At 43.3% G+C, this 22003-nt stretch overlaps 1 protein-coding gene across 1 annotated transcript; it reads right to left on the bottom strand.

Moving 5' to 3' along the window:
- Positions 1-9291: 9291 nt before the first annotated feature.
- On the bottom strand, positions 9292-16020 carry LOC121858200 (probable cationic amino acid transporter). Its single transcript, XM_042354412.1, has 4 exons — positions 15987-16020; positions 13342-13572; positions 9970-10178; positions 9292-9315 (listed from the first exon to the last, which is right to left on the bottom strand). The coding sequence occupies exons 1-4, from the start codon at positions 16018-16020 to the stop codon at positions 9292-9294; spliced, it is 498 nt and encodes a 165-aa protein (XP_042210346.1).
- Positions 16021-22003: the final 5983 nt, after the last annotated feature.

The following is a 22003-nucleotide window of genomic DNA, read 5'->3' as shown; positions in this document are numbered from 1 at the left end:
GAGGTCCTGTAGGGCGAGGAAGTTTCTGAGGAAGCTGGGTGGTGAGGAGCTGTTGAGAAATGTTGCTGGTCCGGTAGCCGAGTGTAGAATGAGTTCCCCGGTTGTTGTTGTTGAGATTGTCGGACCGTAGTCCGACACGGGCCTTTGCCTATAGGCGGCCCGTTCGGTGGTTCCGGCTGGAGCTCCTGGAGCAGCCAGACCGGATTGGGATTGGAGGTTGTCCTACCTGCAGATATGGAAGGATACTGCAGGTTGCAAGTGTGAGCGGAACCCCGATCAGTGGACGCTTACCACCAACCCCGACTCTTGGACGTGGTCAGTTTCGGAGTGGCGCGCCCCCCCCCGAACTGGGGTCCGCACTTGCTGGGAGAGGATACTTTCTAAGCTATCTGGGTGGTGGGTATCGTGTGATGACCCGGAGAAGGTGGTGAATGTGGTTTGTTTGGGCCTTTCGGGTTAGAGTGGCCGATGGTGTTGTGTGTGCTTCCTGGGAGTTTTGAGTTCTGTTTCGGAGGCTTTATGTAACTTCGCAGTCGAGGAGATAGTGTTCAAGTGGGTTGGCTGCTGGCTCCTGACAGTAGGTGCATTCCATGACGTCATTTCCGATCATCTGCCAGGAGCACTTGTACCCTAGTCGTAGTCGATGAAGGCTAACTTGGGTTTGTCTTGGTGTTTTCTTGTCTGCGAGAGGTGGTTCCCCTTTTGTAGCCGCCAGGTACCATTTGGCTGATTGAGAACCAGCGTTGAATGCGTGAAGGAAGCACTTTTGGATGTGGAGCTTGCTAGTCTTTCTGAGGTGATTCTTGATCTGTTGCACACTTGCTGGAACTTGAATGTGTACGCTACTAGAACGTGTGGCTGCCTTGGCTGCTTCGTCTGCCACGTCATTTCCCCCGATCCCTACATGACTGGGAATCCAGTGTAAGACAGTCAGCCGGGGCCGTATTTAGGTGATTTAGGAAACTCAGGATATGAGGTGCTCGTAGCGCGAGGGCCAATCACGGGAGCGGAAGCTTAATGTGTGAAACGCTCTGATCCTGAGCTGGAAGTTGAAAGTAGAGACTAGGTCGGCGATCGTACCACTACGTCCACTGAATAGACCGAGTCTCTCGGCGTAGCTGATTTAGATTAGAAAATGCTAGTGACAGGGGGAAGTTCTTTCCTTGTGGTTATCAGTATATATATATATATATATATATATATATATATATATATATATATATATATATATATATATATATATATATATATATATATATATATATATATATATATATATTGATCAAACCACACAGGGACTGAGAGATGCTTATATATAAAGGGTGACCTACATAACATGGGATCTTCTAATCCACACACCACCTCCACCGCACACGAAAGAAGAGCTTGTAGTGGCTCCTCTCCCCTACAACTTCCAACAGAGGTCCGGCCGCGCGCCGACCAGCCAATCAGCGTACAGCGAATCGAATCGATAAATGTTAGTGACAGGGGGGAAGGAGGTTCAGGGGAAGAATAAAGGGAGGATTGAAGTGAATTTTAGGAGAGAATAGATGCAGTGGCTAAACACCGCTTGCGTGAGGGAGTATAAGATGGAGGCAGCAGCAACTCGCCCGGACGCGGCCGGGAGGAGACAAGACAGAGCCAGGCTAGCGTCAGGTCAAGCGTCAGGTGCGTGTTTGGTTGGGCAATGGATATTTAGTGCTTGGTCGGCTTGATTGTGTGTGTTGGTTTCTTGTGTGGAGGAGATGTCTTGGTCTTCTTAGCTTGATGTCGATTTTCTTCTCACTCTCCTCCTCTTCTTGCTCTCTTGAAGTGTCCATTCATTTGTGTTTGGGTCTTGTTGTTCGTCTTCCTCGTGTTTTAAGTCCTCATAGGTGTGGAAGAAGTCAGAGACGGTGAGGTTGGCCACGTGGGCTTCAGCTCCACGGGCCACGTGGTGTTCTTGGTTCTGTGTGGTGGGTGTCTTCTCTTGAGTTTTCTTTTCTTGGTTTTTCTTTTCTGCTGTTTTTTTCTTTTCTTGGGAGCGTACAGCAAGGAGGGCCTCTTTGTAGCTCAGTTTCTTGTCGAGGCGAGCCTTGGCTATCCTGCATTCCTCCTTCCATTTCGGGCAGGTCCGATCGGCGGAGGAGTGTGGGCCACCACAAGCAGCGCATTTTTTTACTTTGTTGGGGCAGACCGTGTAGCGGTGTCCGGGGCTGCTACACATGGAGCAGGTGTCCTCCTGCGCCTCACACTTGTTTATAGTGTGTCCGTAGTGCTGGCATTTGTAACACCGTTTCGGTCTGCAGTAGGGCTTGACTGGCACAGGGTGTACATGAGGGTGAAAAGAGGGTGCCCAGAAATGTCGTGGGCGTGATGTTGCTGCCGGTGGTAACTGCGGGTAGACTGGTGCAGGTGTAGTTTGTTGATGGTGCTGCTGGGCTGGGGGCCCGACGGGTAAGGTGGCCGGTTTGACTCGGTCTATGCTGACGGTGTCAAGTCTGCCATTCCGGATAATCGTCAGGAACTTTGCTGAACGGGTAACCACCTGGAAGGGTCCATCGTAGGGGCGTTGTAATGGGTTGCGATGAGCATCATGCCTGACGAAATTATACTCGGCTGTGAGTAGTGCAGGAGGGATGTGTTCAGGGCGCCGAGGAGGCTGGCGTGGAGCAGTAGCTCTGAATGCAGAAGCTGCTTGTCGTAGCTTTTGGAGTAAGTCGTGACGAACGGCTGGAGTGGTTTGGTGGGGGTCAGGAGGGAGTGAGAAATCCCCGGGTAGCCGAAGGGGCTCGCCTAGTGTAAGATCTGCTGGGCTACAGTCCATATCCTCCTTGTGTGACGCACGGATGCCGAGGAGCACTAAGGGAAGCGCATCAGTCCAGCTGTAAGGGTCGTGCTGTGCCTTGAGTGCGTCCTTCAGCTGCCGGTGAAAACGCTCTACCATGCCGTTGGCTTGAGGGTGGTATGCTGTAGTGCGTTGTCTAGACGTGCCGAGGAACTGTAGGAGGTGCTGCCAGAGTTGTGACTCAAACTGGACTCCTCGGTCAGTGATTACGGTTGCGGGGGGGGCCAAAACGGGAAACCCAACCGGACATGAAGGCGCGGACAGTAGTCTCTGCTGTAGCATTGGGCATGGGAATTGCTTCTGTCCACCTGGTGAAACGGTCGATGCAGGTGAAGATGTAGGTGCTACCGTAGGATGATGGAAGAGGTCCCACGATGTCGAGGTGTACTACTTGAAAACGTCCTTTGGGAATAGGGAAGGTTTGTAAGGGGGCCCGTATGTGACGATGTATTTTGGAGGACTGGCAGGCCAGGCACTGGGCAGCCCATTTCTTAGTATCAGACTTGATGCCGGGCCAGACGACACGTTGCGTGAGGAGGCGCTGGGAGGCCCGCACACCCGGGTGGCTGAGACCATGGATGCTGTCGAAAACAGCGCGGCGGTGGACGTGAGGCACGAACGGTCTAGGCTGCCCACAGGATACTTCGCACCACAATTTTATCTTTGTGCCAGGAACAGGGAGTTCTTGGAGTGTGAGGCCTGAGGGGGATGTCTTGTATGCTGCCAGGTCTTCGTCCTTCTCTTGAGCCGCGGCTAGCTGCCCATAATCAATGGGTGGAGATGAGGGAAGAATGTTGGATATACAACGAGAGAGGGCGTCGGCGATCTCGTTGTGGCTGCCTTTAATGTGTTGGACGTCGCTGGAGAACTCCGAGATGTAAGCCAAGTGGCGCAGGACACGAGGTGTATGTGACTGAGAAGCTGAAGCGAAGGCGTGGACGAGGGGCTTGTGATCAGTGAAGATGGTGAACTGACGGGCCTCGAGGAAGTGCTGGAAATGTTTGACAGCCAGGTATATGGCCAGGAGTTTTCGATCAAAGGCGCTGTACTTGAGGTGTGGTGGTTGAAGCCGTTGTGAGAAGAAAGCAACGGGCATGAGAATTCCGTTGATCTCCTGCTGTAAGACGGCGCCCACTGCAGTAGAAGAAGCGTCTGTTGTGAGAGTGGTCCGGGCGTTAGGTGCGGGGTGGGCCAGGAGGGTGAGGCGTGTAATGTGCTGTTTGATAGTGGTGAATGCCGTGGCAGCCTCTTGAGTCCACACGAGAGACTTGTGAGACTTCTTTGGGCGTCCCTTGAGAAGGTCGTGTAGGGGGGCTAGGACGGTGGCAGCTTTGTCAATGAAGCGGTGGTAGTAGTTGACTAAATTCAGGAATTCTCGGAGTTTCTTCGCCGTTTCAGGTTTGGGGAACTCCCTAATCGCAGTTATCTTCTGTGGTAGGGGTTGTATGCCACTGGGCGAGACTCTGTGACCGAGGAAATCGATGGCCGAGGTTCCAAAGACGCACTTAGCAGGATGAACTTTCATGTTGTTGTTCTGCAGGCGTTGGAGAAGGAGTTGTAGGTGGTGGCGGTGCTCGGCAGGCGTCGAAGATGCGACGAGGATGTCGTCAATGTAGACGGTGACAAAATCGAGGTCGCGAAGCATATGGTCCATGTACCTCTGGAAAGTCTGTGCTGCATTGCGTAAGCCAAAACGCAACACGCACTCCAACTTATAGAAGAGGAGTGCAACAGACTTGGACTCAAGATAAATCCAGCCAAGTCGAAAGCGATGGCCATCTGCACAGACACACCAGACAAGATGCTCTCCATACAAAACACGCCGGTAGTCTGGACCAACGCCCACCAGTGTCTTGGAATCTGGTTTGACCAGAAACTCACCTTCAAGCCGCAACTCGAGTACCTCAGGCACAGGACGAAGAGCAGACACAATATAATGAGGTCGCTCACCAGCACAACCGCAGGAGCAAACCTTCATGTGCTCAAAGCCTACTACACGGCCGCCATCAGATCGCTGGTAGATTACAGTGCTCCAGCACTCATTGGACTGAGAGAAGACCAAATAGCCAAGCTAGAAGTAATCCAAAATAATGCTCTTAGGACCATGCTCGGAGCACCCATGTGGACCAGAATTTGCAATTTGCAAATGGAAACCGAACTACCACCCCTGGCAGTACGAGTCAAGCAGGTGACAGCCGGTCTCCTCGCCAAAATCTGTAGATCAGATAAGCCCACAGTTGCCAAAATTCGAATCAGTGCCTCCCTCCACCTCGACCACAGAGTGCGAGGGGCCACCTGGTCGCACGAGGCAAGCGAGGTCATCCGACACCTGCAAGCAGAAACACTCGTCAAGAACAACCAAGACACACGAGACAATGGTTACGCTGTTCCTCCACCATGGAGCCCTCCACCAGCCACATTCAAAATTACCGACCTAGGCGATAGTAAAGCCAACCTCCAGAAGGAGGACCTCAAAAAAATAACTCTCGAAGCCATAGCCACCGAGACACTGGCTGATGCAGCATCATACTTCACAGACGGCTCGGTGGACCCAAAACATCATAGATCCGGAGCGGCCTTCTACACCCAAGGTCAGACCCTCCGATGGAGACTTTCCAATGACTGCTCCACCCTACAAACAGAGCTGGTAGCAATCTCAAAGGCCCTACAACACGCTGCAACACAACACAATAAGTCCATCATAATTCACACGGACTCGAAATCGGCCATGCAGGCGCTGCAACACAGTCAACCAAGAGACAACGTCCATATCATTACCTCGATCCTCGCACAGCTACAGGAATTCCAAAGCCAAATCCGCCCAGTCGTCTTACACTGGATTCCCAGTCACGTAGGGATCGGAGGAAACGACGTGGCAGACGAAGCAGCCAAGGCAGCTACACGATCTAGTAGCGTACACATCCAAGTTCCAGCAAGCATGCAACAGATCAAGAATCACCTTAGAAAGACTAGCAAGCTCCACATCAAAAAGAGCTTCCTTCACGCATTCAACTCTGGTTCCCAATCACCCAAACGGTACCTGGCGGCCACAAAAGGGGAACCACCTTTCGCTGACAAGAAAACTCCAAGACAAACCCAAGTCAGCCTTCATCGATTACGACTAGGGTACAAGTGCTCCTGGCAGATGATCGGAAATGACGTCATGGAATGCACCTACTGTCAGGAGCCAGCAGCCAACCCACTTGAACACTATCTCCTCGACTGCGAGGTCACACAAAGCCTCCGAAACAGAACTCAAATCTCCCAAGGAACACACACAACACCAGCGGCCACTCTAACCCGAAAGGCCCAAACAGACCACATTCACCACCTACTCCGGGTCATCACACGATACCCACCACCCAGATAGCTTAGAAAGCATCCTCTCCCAGCAAGTGCGGACCCCAGTTCGGGGGGCGCGCCACTCCGAAACTGACCACGTCCAAGAGTGGGGGTTGGTGGGAAGCGTCCACTGATCGGGGGTCCGCTCACACTTGCAACCTGCAGTATCCTTCCAATCTGCAGGTGGGACCACCTCCAATCCCAACCCGGTCTGGCTGCTCCTGGAGCTCCAGCCGGAACCACCAAACGGGCCGCCTATAGGCAAAGGCCCGTGTCGGACTAAGGTCCGACAATCTCAACAACAACAACCCAGGGAGGACATTCTACACTCAGCTACTGGACCAACAACATCTCTCATAGCTCCTCACCTAGTTACTCCTAAGCACTGCGCTGTACAACAATATATATACAGAAAGCGCATTGTGAGTTTCTGTCCTACCTCATTCCTGAGTGGAGATATCTACATGTACGTACGTTTGTGTGCCCATACAAAGATATAATAGACAACTAAAGAGAATTGACAACTGACCACATACAGTACGCTACAAGCTCATACTAGACAAGTTCCTACATTTAATAATATTTTGACCCTACCTTATAAGAACATAAGAAAAAAAGGAGTCTGCAATAGGCCGGTTGCCCTGTGCATTAGGGTGTGTCATACGAAGGCGAATTTTTTTTTTTGAGTTTGAAAAATCGGCCCATGGTATTAATGATGTAGTTCTATGTGCAGAATCATGTGATATCTTCAGATTTGAAAAGTTTTTATTTTTTGCTAGGTAAATTTTAACTTGAAATCTTATGAAAATTCAGTATTCCCACCCTTTTACCAACACCACTAAATAGCTTATTTAAAGTAAAGTAAATGTATCAGGTTAATTTATTAGGATGAAAATGATCCAGAATAGTGAAACGAATGATCTTGACACATTTATTAAATTTAATATTCCTTTAGAAAACAAAATCATCAAATACAAAAACCGGTTTTACTACTACGACCCGGTGTTGCTGCACACCATAGAGAACATGTCTTTCTTGCTTCTGTTTCTACTCATCACCTCCCTGCTGACCACCTGAGCTCGGATGTAGCCTTCCCTCCTCTCCTGGCTGTACACGTGACTGCTGGCCTCGCTCACTTGCTGTACACAACGCTCTATACTCTGGGTGTGCGAGGGCCAGGCAGGGACATGCATGGGGTTGTCCAGGAAAGCTCTGACTTGAACATTGGTGAGGCTGCAGGTAAGAGGGGGCTCACTGCCAGCCTTGATGTTATCCAGATCTATGAGATCAGTGAGGGTCTTGGCACCTAGATTGACTTCAGGAGTCTTCCTGACCCTGAAGGAATCGTCACCAACTGATTCGTCATGCCCAGATCCTCTCATAAGTCTCATATCCAAGATCTTTTTGACTGCCACTCTTCTCTCCTCCTCATCCTTACTGCAGAGCATTGTCTGCAGAACTGCCTCGGGATGAGCATACCAAGAAGATCTCCTCACAGTCTGTTCCACAATCTGAACAACCTTCCTTGGCTGACTCCTCAGGAGCTCAAGCTGGAAGAGAACATGCCTCGGACCTTCGGAGAACGATGACTTGACCTTGGTGTTGAACCAATTTGGTAAGTAGACACTCACGATGAATTGGACAATAAGTCTCAGGTTGTGAAGCTGGTTCCCTTTCAGTTTATGATGAGCGACCCAAATTCTGCAGAACCTGAGAGCCGTTGTGAGCCACCTAGAATGTGAGACTGGACCTATCTGCAGGTAAGCAAGTCTATCAGGCATGACCCCAGTTTTGATGGCACTGCAAATCATGTAACCATAGTACTGGTCAGTACTCAGGTCGTCAATGACAGTATGTGCAATCTCAACGAGTGGAGGGCCAACTGTGATTTTTTCAAAGCTCGGATTTATTTCTAACTCAGTGGCAGAGTCCAGCATCTTGCCAAGAGGACCAGACCATCTGTTGTTTGAAAGAGTCTTGCCATCCAGCTCCTGGATCAGATGTCTGAGTGGCAACTCGTTGGTGTGGAGGTCACAAACAATCCAGACCAGCTTCCTCCCAATCTTCCGCTCTATCCACTGTATGACCCCCCTTGCCACCCTGTGTTCGTGTTGGTGCTGTCCCCTCCAATGGCCTGCAGGGTCTGGTCTACGTTCGTTCATGTTAGGAATAATAATCATCCCATTGCTTGGGAAAAAAGCTTAGAAGTATTTAAATCAACTTGTGTCACAGAAAGACTTCTGGTTGAAGCTAGTTTGATTAAGGAATTAAAATCAATAAACCTTAGTGATGGTCAGTTCAAAACTGATAATATGTTACATAAATTTATTTGTCAGTGGCTCAAGGTTAAAAATGCTTTGAAAACCTTTGATCTTGATGTATGATAGTTATTTAGTGGGTCCCTTATTTTTGACCTGACCTGACACAAGGAAAAGGGAAACAATGGAGCACCTTAGCTTTCGTCTTTATTCAAGACATCTTCATTGGCAACTGAATTACATGGACAGAGAGAGGCTTAAACATATATATATATATATATATATATATATATATATATATATATATATATATATATATATATATATATATATATATATATATATATATATATATATGCTACATAAAAAAAGAAGAAATATGAAATATGCAGGAGACGTTTATTGCAATGTGTAAAATATATGATGGACACTATAAGGCCTCATAGTTTACATCATTATACTCAGCCAGTTCCCCCAGTTAATTTATAATTTACACTCCGTGTGTTTAAAATACAGGTCCAGTAAGCAGGTAATCTCTCACTGCCTTGACATTGCCAATGAGAAAAGGTCATACACTCTTAAACCCAAAGCTAGCCACTTCCGTGAGTCATTAAAAACTGTTTCATATGTTGTGATAAAGGTGAAAGACTGTGGTAGTTACAAGTACGAATACAGTGAAAAGTCTCTGGTATTAACTAGGAAGGAGAGACCGCGATTGTTCTACACAACTTATTCCATAACAAGTTCTGTAGCATATCAATATTCTATTTTTGTTTAAAAATATCAGTAAAATTTAATGTACTATAACCTCATTTTGAGGGCATGTGCACATGATATTAGGAGATATTCTGAGGTCAATAGTAATTACTCTTTACCGGACAAAAATGCCTGAGAGCAATATTGAATTAAAGAAATACTATTGGAATTTTCGGATAAAAAGGGGAGTCCAGGATCCCCTGGATCCGCCCCTAAGATATAAATATATATATATATATATATATATATATATATATATATATATATATATATATATATATATATATATATATATATATATATATATATATATATATATATATATATATATATATATATATATATATATATATATATATATATATATATATATATATATATATATATATATATATATATATATATATATATATATATATATATATATATATGAAGGATGAGGCACTATGGAGAGAGAAAGTCTGTCAACACGGAAGAGACCTTTACCTTTCTCCAACCTTAATTAATTCCCAAGTGACTCACACAAGTTAAAATGTTTATATTGTTGACTATATATACTTATTTCACTGTCACATTCTCGTAGTTACTCTTAGGTGATGAAACAGTAATGAATTGTGTGCGAAGAATATTATTTTGATAAATATTGCTTTACTCACCATATGCTGGCTGCATCTACCTGAACCGCGGGCCACATTAAATAGAATTTCTCAATCACTCCGCGGGCCGCACAAAGACATGGTCAGGGCCGCATGCCTGATAAGTGAAAATAAGTGACTAGTGACTCACCCCAGACCACCCAAAAGGTGTAAAGCCGCCGTGTTCACTCCAGTTGGTGGTGTCGACGTAGAAGAGACCGGCCACCATGATGAACACCCACACACAGAAGTTGATCAAGTTGAGTGTGTTGTTGAACTGCACGGATTTGCGCACCCCAGCCACCAGCACTCCTCCCATCATCAGAGTCAGCACGAAGGCTAACAGGTCCGGCGGTCCACCTGTCCACACAAACAGACACACATGATAATAAAGGGATTTCTTTAGGCGTTACAGAGAGGCCAAGGGTGCTTGACAACAGGGGAGGTCAACACATTGCCTTATTTTCGCACCTCAGTATTCGATAACACAACGACTTTCACTACACGCGACCGAGCAGATGATGCAGTTACTAACTTAATGGGTTCCAATCAGAGCAACAGGTGCTGCTCTGGAGCACTGTTATTGTTTTCGAGGCTGCTGGCTAAACTATTATAATTTTACCTCCTACCTCCTATACCTTCATACATTCTGGCTCACGTTTATATTGCACTATCGTTCATACTGTTAGCTAATAGCTGTGATTTTTAAGTCTTGATGCACCAGACAACTGTAGGTGTAAGACAGGTTGGCCAGATCCTGCCCGAGGTATGTTGGCACGGTTGTTGTTTATGAAAACTATATAAAAGAGAACACTGATAGCAGCTCTTAATGATTGTCGTTACAAATGTCGGATTAAGCCTTACAACATTTTTAACTCTTGTTATTGTTACCCGTATAACTCTATGGAAATTAGTGCATATATGGTGTAATTTTCAGATTTTATTGAAGTTCCCTTCAATATTGTAATAAAACTAAACTTTACCTGAATTAAGGTAAATTATTTTAGTTTAGTTAGAGTGTGCTGATGATATTAACCAATAACTTATGTTATGTTTTGCTACATAATTGCTTCTATTAATATATCAGTTTAAATTTTTCGAGAAAAAAAAATAATATATATATATATATTTATTTATATTGAAATTGTCGCAATTATCTCACTTACATAATGCAGTTACTTTAGTAAAATATATCTCCTCGTACATTTTCTTTCAGATAAACAGCACTTCATAATTTGTGTAATAAAGTGTATGTCACAACGGTCATGTAATGTATTTTCATATTAAGAAGGCAGTTTCGGAGATTATTAAAGGATGGAAATATAACAGTTGTAATATTATCACTCGTGACGTCTTCATCTGGCTGGGCATCAATAAAAATGTATTTCGAAAACTGATGAATGATACGTTGTCATCTCTTTAAAAAGTTCAATTGTTTGTATTATATTGGCCATTTGTGTCTCCTGTAAACAACGGCGCATACACGGAGGTATAGGGGAGACATTGTCTATATTATCGGACCCGAGGTTTACCACACCCACCCCTGTCAATTGCTCGTGTGTGCTCTGTGTTTCGCCTACTCGTTAGTGTCACGATTACAGTAACACCACCACTTTTTTTTTTTTTTTTAGAAATTGTGGAAATCTCTGTCATATATCCAAGATTTTTATGTACTGTAAATCTTGAAAGGTTTTCAAATATTAAATTACAATGGTGGTTTGATGTTCAGGTTCACCAAGATGTAGAAACAGAAACAAAATGATCAGAGTTGGCATTTGTATGTACAATAATACCCAAAATTTAAAGAAACTAATTACATCATGATCATAATATATGTATCCTTGTTACCATAAATAAACAAGAACAAAAGTCTCAATGGTGTTATATTTAAGTGGATGTACAGAGGGTGAAGCGAAAAGAATGGCCAGTGAAATGATAAAAGAAAAGAGCCTTGCTGTCCTGGTATTAAGAAGAACACAATTAGAAGGCAAAGAAGATATCTGCTGGTGAAATGTGAGGACATAAAGTCAAGAGTATCCTAAAGGGGAAGAACAAAAGATGATGTGACAATATCGATGAAAGATGAAAATGGAATTTTGTTATGGGGGGTTCAGAGGTAGTATTTGTATGTGCATTATGGTCAATAACTGATAAAGGCTTGACATGTTGTACCCTTGGATTTGAAAAATGACCAGAAGTGTGTGTGTTCGGTTTTACAATTAATCTGTGAACGCTTCTCTGCTGTTACACATATCATACCTTGGCGTTTAATGGTCCCAGAATACTCAAAAACAGTTTGTGTGTCGCCGAAAAACAACACGCCTTGTGTTTCATAATATATTTGGCTGTCCACGTGTTATCCCTCCTAACTCTTCTCTTCGCGTGGCTTTGGGGAGAAAACTAAATATGTTAATGATGTACTGTACACGTTGTTTATGTTGTAAACTTCGTAACAGTTGTGTATAATTGACTGTAAATTTAACTTTTGTACAGTACGTAACAACTCACACGCATGGCGCTATAATATTAGGTAATTATGACATTTACTTTTTTGTCGGAGATTGTAATTCGTACAATTAACATAAACTTTACACACTCGGAAGTCATCAACTAGGAACACAGTAAGTAAAATTTAGTTATGAATAGTTCAAAGTTAGTGAGAGAGGTAAAAGAGGTATACGTAATAGCTGGTCGAATGTATGAACAGTACAAACATACGTACATTACTCTATATACACAGCTGTGGTACTCACATTATTTAAGAACTTTAACCCATCATGTAAGCTGCTTTATGTGCTGAATATAATCGTCTGGCGTTAGTCAACTAAAATTCTGAAAGTGGCGTCCCCGAAGTGAAGGGGTTAGTGGAGATGGTCTATTAGTTTCATCCTATGTGATATTTTTCTATTTGAAAATTATTGTACTATTGTGCTGTATAATGTAAAGCCGTTACTTATGTCTCTTGCGTCCATCCTTTAAACTGTCAAATTATCTGAACGTGACTGTCCACGACAGGAAAACTAGGCAGAATTTACAGCAGGATAAAATTTAGGGATTTAACCGCCATAAGAATCTTGAGTGACGAGAAAAACGACATACTGAGGTGAGGGTCTAACACCTCGTGAACTTCATCGACGTTTACAGTGTTAGGAAATTATACATTACAAGACGAAAACGAAAAACTAAAATAGTGTGTTAGTTGACTGACTGCAGTTATTGATATAAAATGACTGAGAAACCTTAATTGAAAAAATGTTCAGCGAGTTTACATTACGTTTGTTGTTACATTAACTTCCTTATTAGAACATTTGGATAGAAGGGTGTATGGTAGGAAAGTAAACACAAGCAGGTGATAGGAATTTTATTCTTAGCATGTGTTTCGACCTGAAAGTCTTCGTTTACGACCATACTGACTACAGTAATGGTTGCATGAAATTCCTTCACTCTTATAATTAAAGTTAAATAAATTAATTTAGAAAAAAAAAAGCAGCAGAACACAAATGGAGGATTGTTGATCACTTACCGAACAGTGTGCCGAAGTTGCTCTCCATGCTGGAGGAGATGGCCCCGTTGGCGATGGCGTCGAAACAGGCACTGAGGGCACAGGCGCAGGCGGAGGTGCCGATGAGCTCCTCAAGTATCATGTTCCAGCCAATGATGAAGGCCATGAGCTCCCCAACGGTAACGTAGCTGTACATGTAGGCTCCTCCCGATGTGTTGGGCACCCGCACCCCGAACTCAGCGTAGCACACACCTGTTGGTCAAGGCAACACAGGTAAGTCCGAGGTATCTCAACATCACCCTCACCGTACTCCTCCCCTCACTGTCATTCATACACACACACACACATATATATATATATATATATATATATATATATATATATATATATATATATATATATATATATATATATATATATATATATATATATATATATATATATATGTCATGGGTTGCGCTGGGCCTCCCGCACAACCCATCCCAAATGTTTGTTTAGGTAGAGATAAGGTACCCGGCCAGCCGATAGGGGTCATCTCACGCCTCAAAACCACATTTTAGCCAGTGGGCTTTAGACCTTGGGTTATAGAAGACCTCCTGCTCCGCGGATTTAGAACAGGGGCCATACAGTCCTACCAGTGCTACGAGTCTGTGTGTGCAAATCCCCGAGATTGTTGTTAAGTCCAGCGACAAGTTAACACATCCTGTAAAGGAAGTGATCAATGGTGAGGGCCTGTTTGCTACAAGAGCACTACAGGCCGGCCTAATAGATCTAAACGATTAATTCTCCAGGTTGACAAACTCTCCCTTATAACTTACGGTACTGTGGCGTGAATGTGAGTGACTGACCTATCCATGCAAATTATAAGTCCAGTGTATGGAATTGTGCCAAATAAACGTAAGTGCAATTATCTGCCCGTATCTGTGACCCCTCTATTATTATTATTATCAATGGTAATGACTGATTGGTTATGACAAAGTATAACCAATAACTTAGATGGATTTTGGAAGTTAATGGAATTCATTAAATCATCATTTTTCAAGTACACAACGAATTGAATGCCGGAAGCAGAGTGAAATTCTACGTAGTGATACACCATAATCTCCTGGGTGAGTAATCAGTGTGAAGGTATCTGAGTTCTACGGTAAGAAAACCACTTTCTTGCATTTAAAACCTATCAATGTATATTTTTTAAAACCTCTGACTGGCCGTATATGATCATATAAAATATGAGTGACTGAATAAATTAATAGAAAAACCTGACCTAACTTAACCTATTTTATGTATAATTTGGCTATTTTATGATGGAAAACGACATCTTCAATGAATCGACAAATTTTATCATATACAAATGAATTTCCAATAAGTTATAATAATAAAAACAAAAGGTTATCCATATTTGAAAACAAAAATACTAGTTTTGCGAAATATGGATAACTTATTAATGGAAATTAATTCCTATCTGGTATTCTTTGCTCTTTTTCATTTAGGACGTCGTTTACCACCATATGATAGCCAAATCATACCTAAAGAGGTTAGGTAAGGTGTGTGTGTGTGTGTGTGTGAACAACGTATACATAGTATATAAGAAAATATCAGTTTAAACATAAAATCTGATATAATAACAGCTCAAAGCTAATATCCTTATCCTTAAGGTTAAAACCTAATGTAAGAAGTATACGAAAATCGTCGACGGAAGGAGAAAAATAAATGTTTTTAGAAAAATTTGAAGTATAGGTGTGATGGCTGGCGACCAAACCTTTCTGATTTTGTATCTTAGGTAATCCAACTTGTTATTTAATTCATCCATCTGGACTCCTTCCTTCTCTGACGTTTCCGCCTTTAAATTTCCTCATCAATTTCCATCTCTTATTATTCCTTTATTCGTAAATATATGGCCATATAAAGGATGTAATTTCTATCGTTTTATAAATTTCTGGTATTTCTCTTGGTTCTCTGGTCAGCATGTGCTTCTTCGATTGTTTTTCTGTAAGTGAGACTAATGTTCAGGAACTTCCGGCAACACCACAAGTCGAAGGCCTTTAACATTCCAGCAACATGTTAAATCTGATCATGTATTTAACCTGTACAACAATAGTAACTACAGTATATTATTGTATTTGAGCAGCAATTTTATCAAACTGAAATTAATGTTTATTTTCACCAGATCTCTTAGAGAATCGAAGGCTATTCTATTTCAATTTCTATTTCACATCTACCAATAACAGACAGAATTGTGAAGGTCGACTACTATTATAACTTATGTTATATCCCAGTTACACAAAAATTTCCGAGCTGTTTAAGGTCTCTGTTGCCTATCATAATATTGACTAATAGGCGGCTGCATTTATGAAAAAAACTCACCTTACCCTAAAGAAATTCCTACAAATGTTTCTCAACTGTTTGTTGTAGTATCAGGTGTGCTTCATAACATATCAAAAGTCTACCACAGTCTGACCACGAGAAAGGTCTAATTTTCAAAATGGCGTCGAATAGCCACCAAATCCTTCATTATTCATCCTAGAGAAGTAATTTTGAAGTCTAACCCCATGTTTTGGTGGCCTAGGAATCTGTTTGGCTTGTTAAAAAAGCGACATGATTACATAATTGTGAAATCCAAGATACAATTTGCTTTGTGTGACTGTTTATTTACATTATTTATTTACTGACTTTATTTACTAATGACCTTCGCTTTCGCATCTTTTCAGGCCTGACCATGAGTGCTAGCACTGTAAACCAAGAGATTTGCCCCATTTGCCGTGAAGACTTAGATGTTTCTCATGTGGTTGAACTTCGTCAGAAGGGAGCTGATGGAATCAACAGTGCGAGTGTGCAAAGAGGGGATGATGTAGTCGTTTCAGCTGGTGAAAAAGTACACATTACATGTCGAAAGAGGTACATCAATCCAATAGACATTGAAAAAAAAAAAAGAAAGTTGAGCTACCAAAGAGAAGTGCCAGAGTATCATCCAGTCCGTTCAACAGCCAAACGGATTGCCTTTTCTGTGGGACTACAGTAACACCAAGAGGTGCAAGCTTTAGTTATGTAAAGACCGATACGTTTGTGCAGACCATTCTTGAGTGTTGTGACAGTCGTTCAGATGAATGGGCCTTCACTGTGAAAGGCAGGATTGAATATTATGGCTGTGATCTACATGCTGCAGACTGTATTTACCATCGTTCTTGCAGTGGTAATTTCCGGTCTGGGCTTAGCATACCACTACAGTTCCAGAATGTCCCAGAGACACAGCGCATCAGCGACGTGGGCAAAACACCCGCCCGATCATCAGCTTCAATGCAAAACTGAGTCTGTTGGAAGAAAGGATGATTTCCTTTCCAGATCTTGCAACAAACAAGGACTTATTGATCTTGTAACTGAGGAACTACAGAAGAAGGGCTGCACTGTTATCAATGCATTAGGGGATGCAGACATGGACATTGTCAAGGCTGCAATCAAGGCGTCACATCAGCTCACGACCTTGATAGGGGAGGATACAGACCTGCTCATCCTTCTCCTCTACTATGCTGAAGCAAACAATAAGGGCCTCTATTTTCGTTCGGACAAGTCCACAGTTCCTAAGGTGTACAACATCAGTGAGATGAAACAAGTCCTGGGTAGTGACATGTGTTCTCAGTTGCTGTTTATCCACGCTTTCACAGGATGTGACACAACTTCCCGCATTTTCAGTGATGGCAAAAAGTCAGCGTTCCAGAAACTTGTGAATGGTGAGTTGACCATTCAGACCTGTGCGAATGCGTTTCTGCTCCCAAATCAAACAAACAGTGTCATAGAGGACCTTGGGAGCAAGGCGATGGCAGTTCTGTTTGGCGGCAAGAGTACCGATTCACTTGCCTCTTTGCGCTACAACCTTTTGATCAAGAAAATTGTCTCCGCCAAGTCATTTGTTACCCCAGAACGTCTCCCTCCTACCAAGTCCTCGACTAAATATCATAGCGTTAGAGTGTATTACCAGATCATGGTGTGGACTGGAAAGGAGAGTGACATGAATGCAGTGGATTGGGGATGGAAACTGGAGGACAATCAGTTTGTGCCAGTTATGACCAAGAAAACTGCTGTGCCAGAAAGCCTCCTGCAGATGGTCCACTGTAATTGCACAACTGCCTGCCAAACACGCTGTAGTTGCAGAGAATAACGACTACCATGCATACCAGCTTGTGGACCATGTCAAATTGAAAGCTGTGAGAATCCATATAATCAACCTTTACAGGAGGAAGAGTGTGACTATGACTATTTGTAAACCTGGTTCAGATCAAAGGCATTTTTCAGAAATATATATTATGGGGTTTGTTATAACTTTTTACCAGTAATCACTACAAGATGTTAAATATGCAAATTGGTTTCCTAGATGCCCAAAACAAGGGGTCAGGCACCAGAATTACCTGTCTATGATGAATAATGATGGAGTCATTGGCATTTTCATAGTTTGGTGGCCATATTTGTCCGCCATCTTGGATTTTTTAATTCTGTAATCACTTCACTATTATTTTAAATATGCTAACTGGATTCCTGGATCCCCAAAACATGGGGTTAGACAACGAAATTACTTGTCTAAGATGAATTAGAAAGAGTAATGGGCATTTTCATAGTTTGGCGGCCATATTGGTCCTCCATCTTAAATTATGTAATTATGTAATGACTTCACTATAATTTAGATATGCTAATTGGATTCCTAGATCCCAAAACATGGGGTTAGGCACCAAAATTACTTGTCTAGGATGAATAATAAAGGAGTAACGGTCATTTTAAGGATCTTGTTGCTAACTTCGACGCCATCTTGAAAATTAGACCTTTCAAGCTTTTTAATATTTAGTTTTGCTCTCTTCCCCACTTATTTATATTATTATGCATCTGAATTGTTGCTCAATTTCATGATCTTCACGTCTTTCCCCGAACATTACCACATATCTACTTTGGGTTTCACTTCCAGATTCTTTCATTGCCTCTGTTTTCAACCCCCTTAAATCCTATTCAATTTTATCTAATTTCTCTTCATTAATTCATGAGTTTAGCCTTCCTATGCTCATTGCTGGGGGATGATGCGAATAGCAGTCTGCCCCACGATAGGTTACCAAGTTCTTAAATCTATCTAGTATCTGACAACATCCTTTTACCTGCCCTGGGTTACTCTCCTTGTGTAAAGACTCATCGTGTAGTGTTTAAGCCATGAATCTGCAATAATTGTCCTGTTTTCTTTACAATATAAGCAACATATGTCCCCTTTCTTTTTTATTACTTAACTTAACCCATGTATCACTTCATTCCCCCATAATAATTTTGCAGTAGAATTACTCATTACAGTAGAATCACCCATTATAATTAAATACCATTGAACTTCATAGTTAATGTTACCGTCTTTAAATCTTTACAAACTTTCAACAACTCATCCTTATTGGTGCACAAACCTGAATCATTGCCACGGTCATGTGTTTAACATTAAAATTGACTACCTGAACACTATCTAGTACTACTTAACATTCCTTTACTCAGCCACCCAACTCCTATTTTACAAACATAAATACGCCTTTCTTATGTCTTCCAACGCTTGAATATATAAAGTAACATTCGGAGGAACATCTCATTGCTTCCCCTATTCTACATAGACTTCCAAGATCACTGTGCTAATGAGGTACACTCAAAAGTGTCACCTCCACACGTTTTCCATTGGTCTGCGACGGCGTTTTGGGAGAACCTTTGCCTACCCAAACTAATTTTAATCTTGGACTAACAGTTTGTGAAACTTTATCTGCCTCAGAGTATTTTTCTATGTTATATAACTTCCATCAGTTCTGAACATTCTGTTTCAAATATCTTCACTCTTTGGTAATGCTATGCCTCAGTGAATAGATTTGATAATGCCAATCGTCTGTTCTCTCCCAGTCCGTTTTATTTGTAAAAAAAAAAAAAAATCCAGTGATGAAGGAAGCCTAATGCCAATTGTTATCAGAGGAGAATGAGAGAGAAAAAAAAATAGGAATAAGCTATAAAGGGCAGAGGTCGGCGATACTTCAACCTGGTAAAGAATTTCCCAAATTGAAGTAGGAAAAAATTCAGGAAAGCAGAATTCTTCAATATCTTTTGAAATAATGGAAATAAAGAAGAGGGCCTGAACACATCATAGGCTACAGTTATTATTATTCTGAACTGGCTGACATCTACCAAGGTCCGAGAGTACCTACAACAAACTATCTCAGGCTATGGCAAGTTATACTGTAGGAGTAGTTTCCGTGTTAACATCTTTCGTTCCAACAGCAGCACCTAAATACATTAGGACAACAAATTAAACGCCAGCACGCCTTATACTCCTACACTAATAATGCTACAGTAACTGTAGTATCTCAGTTATTCAGTGATGTCTAATTCTCATTATAGAGACTGAAGCTGCTCAACCGTAGATGAAGTAACGAGTTCTTCCCCGCTAAACCAACCATCCCTCGATTGAGTAGACATTCCCAGGGTCGATGAGGAGTAACATTCCACAAGACACCAACAACTCAGACAGAAAAGAACCTCTGTCTTCAAGTTCCTGACTGAGTAAAGCAGCTCCACGCATCACGAAACTATTGGGCCGGGGTCCACACACAGTTACTGAGAAACAAACTTAATCTCCTGTAAACTGATACAGCTGCTGAATTTTTATCGGAGAGCAGAATATTATCTTATATTTAAAAACAATTATTATAGCTGTCCTGGGCACCAAACAACCAGACCTAAAATAGTTTAATGAATACCACTCAACACTATTACACACACACACACACACAAACACACACACACACACACAAACTCCTGAAATTTAAATCCAAACGCTCCACGACCCCAATTGACCTCCCAATCAAAATATACAAGGAGTTTGCAGTCGAACTTGCCACCCCCCTCTGTTCTATTATTAATGCATCCCTCAGACAAAGCAAATGCCCTAATAAATGGTAAACCGCATTTGTCACCCCCCCCCAAGGTCACCACCCCACAGTCCCCTAACGACCTCAGGCCAGTTGCCATTACCCCCATACCCAGTCTACTTTGGCAATATGAGGACCTCCTCTACATCACACTGCTTGGTGAGCTTTCTGGATTTTCTGCACAAAAACTTGCAGAAACGTAAGACATCACTGGCCGTTGCCCTTGTGGACTTCAGGAAGGCCTTTGACCTTGTTGATCACTGCACTGTTATCAACAAGGCTATTGCACTAGGGCTGCCCACCAACCTGGTCTCATGGCTCACTGATTTCTTGAGTGGACGTCGCCAAGCAGTGAGGTATCAGGGCTTGGTCTCTACATTCCGACACCTCACCTGCGGTGTTCCCCAGGGGACCAAGATGGGACCACTGTGCTTCCTCATCCTGATCAACGACGCTCTATCGGACACTCCTCACAGGTGGAAGTACGTGGATGACTGCACTGTGGGGGTTTCAGTGGACAACACCGCACCAGACTACTCATCGCTCCAAGGCACCCTGGACAGGCTACAGGCATGGACTACAGAGAACAAGGTCACCATCAACCACACCAAAACCGTAGTCATGCATATCAATACCGCCACCACTCCAGTGCAAGCCCCAGCAGTCACAGTGGGTGCCCATCCTCTCCAGCTGCTGCAGTCTGCCAAACTCCTGGGTGTAACTATAAACAACAAACTGGACTGGAAGGCCCATGTAAATAACACAGTCAAGGCAGCCTCGTACCGTCTCTACATGCTATGAAGACTTAGGTCACTTGGGACACCCACGCCAGAGCTGAGGACCATCTACAACGCCTTTATTCTCCCCAAACTAACGTATGTGTCACCAGCCTGGTCGTCTTCTTTCAACTCCACCCAACAACGTCAGCTAGAGAAGGTACAGAAAAGGGCCTGCAGAATCATGCTCGGCGCAGAATACTCCGGCTACACCAACGCTCTCTCCACCCTGGAAATGCCATCCCTCAGTGACCTCCACCACCAAGCACTGGAAAGGTTTGGCCGTGGACTACTGCACCACCCTCGCCATCGCCACCTCCTGCCACCTGCAGCCCCCCACCCAACTCGCGCAGTCTGCCACTACAACAAAATTCAGCCCATAAGAGCCCGCACCGATAGATATAAGAACAGCACCATCCCATCTATTGTTAAAATAATAAACAACTCCTGATTTATGTACTGTACAGCCCTGTAAATGTATTCAATGCTTATAATTATGTCTAAATCAAATGTAAGTCTGTATATTTTCAGCCACTGGCTGCAACTCTATTAATAAACCGTTTATTATTATTATTATTACACTCTCCCTCAGCCTTCATAGGGTAAGGATGTGTGTAGTCGGCGCTGCCCGCTAACGTGGCCGTGGTCTCTTGACCATGGATGCAGCTGCCAGCCCGGTCTGTCTGGCCCTCCCCTCCCCAATCTCCTCCTTCCCATCTGGATTATCAACATCCTCTCACCAACAGTACCGTGCAAAGATTGACGATCAACCCACAAGTGATATACAAAAGTAACAATTTTACCTCGAAGGAAAAGCACAAAAACACAGCAATACTAAGTGTGGCTGGATCTGACCTAACCTGACCCGACCTCACGGCTTCACCTGACCTAACCTGAAGGATGGAGCACACCTGCATTGCCCAAAGCTACTGTCCTGTCCACGTGGCCACACACCTGCCCAACCGCATCCAGCCCATATGAGCAAGA

This window comes from Homarus americanus, unplaced genomic scaffold (genome assembly GCF_018991925.1).
Source record: "Homarus americanus isolate GMGI-L3 unplaced genomic scaffold, GMGI_Hamer_2.0 scaffold57980, whole genome shotgun sequence".
NCBI classification, from domain to species: domain Eukaryota; kingdom Metazoa; phylum Arthropoda; class Malacostraca; order Decapoda; family Nephropidae; genus Homarus; species Homarus americanus.
The sequence above is the reverse complement of the archived record's forward strand: the minus strand, read 5'-3'. Positions and strand labels throughout refer to the sequence as shown.